This window comes from Pelophylax lessonae (genome assembly GCF_965119305.1).
Source record: "Pelophylax lessonae genome assembly, chromosome: 4".
In the NCBI taxonomy this organism is placed as follows: Eukaryota; Metazoa; Chordata; class Amphibia; order Anura; family Ranidae; genus Pelophylax; species Pelophylax lessonae.
This window is the reverse complement of record NC_138771.1, coordinates 553,157,254-553,163,253: the sequence shown is the minus strand read 5'-3', so window position 1 is coordinate 553,163,253 and position 6,000 is coordinate 553,157,254. Positions and strand designations below refer to the sequence as shown.

Sequence of the window (6,000 nt, the reverse complement as noted above, 5' to 3'; positions counted from 1 at the left end):
TCCCCTTAGCAAGCGGATGGCCCAAAATCCCTATACCGGGTTCAGGTTCCCCTTAGCAAGCGGATGGATTTTATCGATTTTGAGGCCGGAACTCCGCTTGAAGGAAAACATATCTCTGCCCCTGGACTGCACTGTTTGCGGCAGGGTACTCGTAACCCCTGGCAATGCACATGCATAGGAAAAAAGGGCCCTAAATATTTTTTGTAAAGCAAACTTTGCATAGAAAGAGAATCAGATATAAAAAATAAGTTTCAAAACATAAACTTAAAAAAAAAAAACGTAATAAATCTGACCCAACTATTATTTGTACTTTATAAAGAACTCTGTCCTACTGAAACCCCAGTGGGACACCTGATTTATATATAGAAACAGACAAATACCTTGGCAGTTATGTGAATACATATCATTTTCTGCATAGCCAAAAACTTTACATAGTATCAAATCACATGCAAAATAAAACGTATAGTGAGGGGCAAAGCAGATTTCCAATGCTGCCTTTTTTTTTAAATACAAAAGCCCCCACAAAGGGTCAGCAAAGGATATAATAGTGACAATGGATTTGGTTCAGATCCGGGAATGTCCCAGTACAAGGTAGACACTTCAGGGGCATGTGCCAGAATAATACAAGTTTAGTCATCAGATGGTTCTGACGTTACCAAAATAGCTTTGTCTTCTCTGCCCCTGCTCTCCCTCCCTAATCACACAGCATTTGGTGCTACCCACAATATATCTGACAGGATTAGTGAGGAAATATCCTAAGCTAGTATCAAATATTCTTGGGTTCATTGTTACGGGAAAGGGGAGGGAGGTATTATCCGTTATTGTGTGAGACTGACACACTACTGGTAAGCTAGGTATATAAGGCAGTGACAGAAAGCTCCCTGTACAGCATCTTAGAGGCTTCTGCAACTTGACCACCTTTACCATGGAAAACAAAAGGGCGTTCTTTGACATAACAGCGGATGAGATTCCCCTTGGTCGCATAGTAATGGAGGTACAGTCTGATAAATAAGTGATGTCCACTGTTTATTTGATTTCTTTTAGTTATTAATAGTTAATAGTGAGTGTCATACTATTGATTTTGGGATTTTTTTTTTAATTTAAAATACCTAGGACATAAAACCTTAATGTAAAAAGAGCTTAATGTACCATAATGTGCCTAAACCTCAATCAATTGTCCTGAAACTTTGCACAGCCTAAGTTCTATACTTCCCAAACCTATCCCGGAGGTTATGTGGATTTTGGTCTCCCACAAGGCAAACTGGGGACATTAAGCTCTTTTTGTACTTTAAGCCATATTATGCTCTCCAAAAAAGAACTTAATGTCCCCATTTTACCTTGTGGGAGACCAAAATCGACATAACCTCCAGAATAGGTTTGGAAAGTGTAGAACTTAGACTGTGCAAAGTTTCAAGACAATTGATTGAGGGTTAGGCACATTATGGTACTTTAAGCTATTTTTACATTAAGCTATTGACATACATGTTTTAGTAATGTAAAAAGTAAATTAATGTGAATAACGTTTGGTGTGATTCACCAAATGATCTGAAATGTTTTAGAATATTTCGGAATTGATGGAGTCTTCTATTTTATGAAGTTTGTGGGGAAATTGATTAACATCTAAGCTCTTTTTTGTACGTTAAGCCGCATTAAGCTTCCCAAAAAAAGAGCTTAATGTCCCTAGTTTTCCTTGTGGGAGACCAAAATCCACGAAACCTCAAGGATAGGTTTGGGAGGTGTAGGCTGTGCAAAGTTTCAAAACAATTGATTGAGGTTTAGGCACATTGTGGTATGTTAAGCTCTTTTTACATTAAGCCACATGTTTTAATTGTTGTAAAATATAGCTTAATGTGAATAACTTTTGGTGTGATTTACCAGATGATCTGAAATTTTTATAGACATCAGAAAACAGTTGGATGCACAGCACTAATCATAACTGCTGTGCCAGCTTCAGCTCTAAAGGGAGCTGCTTGGTTTTCACTAGCACTCCTGTTTAGGCTCAGGAAGGGTCAGCTTCACTCTGCAGACAGTTCTGACATTGGCTTATCTCAAGGAAAGATCACAAGTGGACCTGTCTGATGAGTTTATCTCCCTGAGAACAGTTGTGTGGGGCTATATGAGGTTACCCTATTGAAATAGGATTGTCATCTGATTGCCAAAAAAATTAATCCAATGTCTAAAAGCACCTCTAAACCAGTTGATGAAGAGGGAGCCGCTGTAATTCAGCTCATGAGATTGTGGGGTCCAAGAAAAACATAGCTTACCCGTGTGCCCAAAGTACATGAACAACATAGCCTTAATCTTTTAATCGCTTCCTTCTTTTAATTATGTTATCTCTTTTTTTTTCTATTATATAGAATATGGAAATGTATTCATTCCGATAACAAGTATGAATGTTGTTTTTTTTCTTAAGTGTTTTACTATCCTTTTAAATTATAAACCTAAGCCGGATTCTGAGGCAAACCAGATTTCTAAGAACATGCGTGAGATAGTTGGTGGCCCATTTCAGATTTGCTCCAGGTCTCTGTATATGACATGCATCTTTACTTGCACATCGCTAATACTTTTTAGAGCTTTACAATGTATGGAAATCAGAAAATGTAAGAAATGACATATTGTCGCAAACAGTAAGATGTAAAGTGGAGGGCTCTGTACACAGGACAATCTATTGGAAATGGATAAGTGACACATAAGAATAGATGCATTTTTGTACAAATGACCAGCCATGTCTAAAAAAAAACACAACAAAAAAAAACTATACATTATTACTGCATTAAGAAGTCAGCTAGTTAGACTTTTAATGGAGAGATATGTGTTACTAAACCAACAACAGTAAAATCAGTTTGTGTATGCAGAAAAGCATACTTGTTATACTCCCCATGGAACATTATGTGCCACTTTATGTTGGCATAAATGTTATAAAATCCCAATAAAATATTTACATTTTTGGTTGTAACATGACAAAATGTGGAAAATTTCAAGGGGTATGAATAATTTTTCAAGACACTGTAGAATGAAAACTCCTTCTACAAGCATTAACCAGACACTGACAGAAGTCTCAAGGCTGCTATATACTGCTGAAGAGAAAAGATATTTAGCAGTTTATATTTACTAAAACAATTGCATTTTTTATTTTCTGTGTACGGTGGGAGACCAGATATAGTGAATGCAGGTTCCTGGGTTTAGTAACACTTTAAGGCTTCTTTCACACGGTCCGCCTCCGTAGGCGGATCCATGCTGCTCAGCGGGGGATCAATACACAGATCCCCGCTGAGCAGGCACGTGACAGCTCCCTCTCTGCTCTGTGTGCGGAGAGGGAGGTGTCAGAGCCCCGCTGCTCTCTATGGGGGAATCGGATGAGAACAGACCGCCTGTCTGCTCTCATCCTATCCCATTTGATCCGATCCCCTGGACGGATGGAAAATAGGGTTTCCATCCGTCCGGATTTCACGGACAGGATCGGATGCGGATGGCAGTGGGTGGCAGCCAACATTTCTCTGCTGACATCCGCTGCCTCATAGGGATGCATGGGGGTTCCGATCAGATTGGCCTAAAAAACTGACAGGAGGATCTGATCTGATCGCTCGTGTGAAAGGACCCTAAGTGTTTTTTTTTACACCGGCCCCAAGATCTACTAGAATGTGTTAAATCAGTCCTTCTATGGATGAGCTATTGTTGGTGAATCAGTCTGCCAAATTCCATTTTTAGATGTAGCTGTACTAATAAAACAGTAAAGCAGAACTCCAGGTAGATATATAAAAAAAAGTGCAATAAACTGGAAGTGAGTGAGGGGAAAGGAGGCAGATCAAGATGAGTTTATGTTTAAACTAAAGGTCCACTTTAACCACCTCTGGACCGAAAGGTTTTACCCCCTTAATGACCAGGTCATTTTTTGTGATACGGCACCGAATTACTTTTTTTTTCCCACAAATAGAGCTTTCTTTTGGTGGTATTTGATAACCTCTGCGATTTTTATTTTTTGCCCTGTAAACAAAAAAAATAGCTACAATTCGGAAAAAAAATATACTGTATATATTTTTTACTTTTTACTATAAAACATTCCCAATAAAAAAAAATTAAAAATCAAATGTTTTCATTATTTTAGGTCAATATGTATTCTGCTACATATTTTTGGTAAAAAATCCCAATAAGTATATATTGATTGGTTTGTTCAAAAGTTATCACGTCTACAATCTAGGGGAAAGATTTATTTATTTTTATTTATTTTTTTTTTTTTTACTAGTTATGGCGGCGATCAGTGATTTTTAGCAGGGCTGCGACTGCGACATTGCGACGGACAGAGCAGACACCTAACTGACATTTTTGACACTTTTGGGGGGGACTAGTGACATTACTACAGTAATCAGTGCTAACATGATGCACTGTTACTGTACTAATGTCACTGACAGGGAAGGGGTTAACACCAGGGGCGATCAAAGGGTTAAATGTGTCCCTAGGGGGTGCTTACTAACTGTGTGGGGGATGGGCTTGCTGGATGAATACAAAGACCTGTGTTTCTAAATAGGAGGAACACAAGATCCCTGTGTTCATTACTGACAGAACAGCGGTCTGCCATGTTTACAATGGCAGACCGCCATTCTGTCTCCATGGGGAGCGATCAGGGGTGCCTGGTAGACATTGCGGCCGCCAAACCTTTGCTCCTCCTGTGGCCAGGTGGCACTCGCGCGCCCCCACTAGCGGTCCCACGCAACGACGTACGGGTACATCCTTTCACAGGACAGAGCCGACCTGCCGCAGTATAAGTACGGCGGCTGGTTGGCAAGTGATTAGCTACATAAGCCACTGGGGGTAAAACAGTTGTGGTTCAAAGGGGCATGCAGGGTCACACATCCATCCCTGTATGCAGTATAAAGCACAGATGTTCAGTTACCAGAGTACAGCTGCATCCTGTTATTAATTTGAATAGGCGGGTATGTAAACACCTGTCACTCCCTGATGCAGAGATGCTCATTTTTCACTGTGTACGTGTATTTGGGCTCATGTGACTGAGCACTTAATGCCCAACTCTGGGAAATGTAAAATGTTTCTCTCGCAGTGGGACTGTTCGATACTGTAAGGGTTAATTGCTTGTTTAGGTCTAAGGGACACAGAAAAGATATCTACTTACCCGATCCTCTGTGCTGCTTGACCGGTCCCCACAGCATCTTCTCTCCCATGCTCCAGTGGTCTAGGGTCCTGACATCATCAAGATCAATGTATAGCACTACATTGGATGCAATGATGCAGAGGGACAGTCCAGCGCCAGAATGTGGGGGAGTGCCATCTGCCAGGAGAGTAGAGGACCAGGTAAATGCAAAAACTCCTAACAAGCATTTAACTTGCCTGCACTGGAAGAGATTATTTTTAAGTTTCCCAGAGGTGGCTTTTAAACAATCCCTCATTCCTCTCTGTAGCTATAGGTATTGCAGAGAAATTAAATCTTCAAAACTTACAAAAGCACTGAGATCTTAGCTTTTACCCAACCTTTTAACTGCACCCGAATCTTAACAAACATTGCTGTGATTTTCTTTAGAATTATCGTGGCTTGTTAAAAATATGTATATCCTTTATTGTCAATTGTATGGGTACAGGCAGGGCTGCTGTTAGAAATCAATGAGCCCCGTACAGCCTACCTTACAGCCCCCCCCCGCTCATCCTGCAGGAGAGCAGGGAAGCTGACAGTGCTGCAGGGGAGAGGGGCCCGTACAGCAGGGGGGTCGGGGGCACAAATATTAGAACTGAGGGTCAGTGTAATGTTCTGGTACCTTTGGTACACTAATTCCACTTTCCTTAGTGTATGCGCCCCACCATTCTCTTTTGGTAAGGTGCACATACACCTTTAAGACTGATGCTGTCATCATTGAGCGCCGCAGGAGCGGCTATTTCAACCGCCGGCGGTCTCACTAACATTGTTCGTTCAACGCCGCATAACCTGCCTTGAAGCTCACATGCTTGCAAGCATACCTCGCTGTCGGAACCTCGCTGCTGATCCCTGTATCC

General features: G+C 41.0%; 1 protein-coding gene across 3 annotated transcripts in view; it reads left to right on the top strand.

Moving 5' to 3' along the window:
- The first annotated feature begins 761 nt into the window (after positions 1-761).
- The window catches only part of LOC309554981 (peptidyl-prolyl cis-trans isomerase F, mitochondrial-like), a 37,088-nt gene continuing 31,849 nt past the window's right edge, over positions 762-6,000 (top strand). The window contains exon 1 of one of the 3 annotated variants that reach the window (XM_082256774.1): positions 762-994. In XM_082256774.1, coding sequence (XP_082112900.1) covers positions 926-994 — 69 coding nt within the window. In that variant the 5' untranslated portion in view covers positions 762-925. The remainder of the gene's footprint in view (positions 995-6,000) is intronic. The other 2 variants (XM_082256773.1, XM_082256775.1) reach the window with 2 other exon arrangements.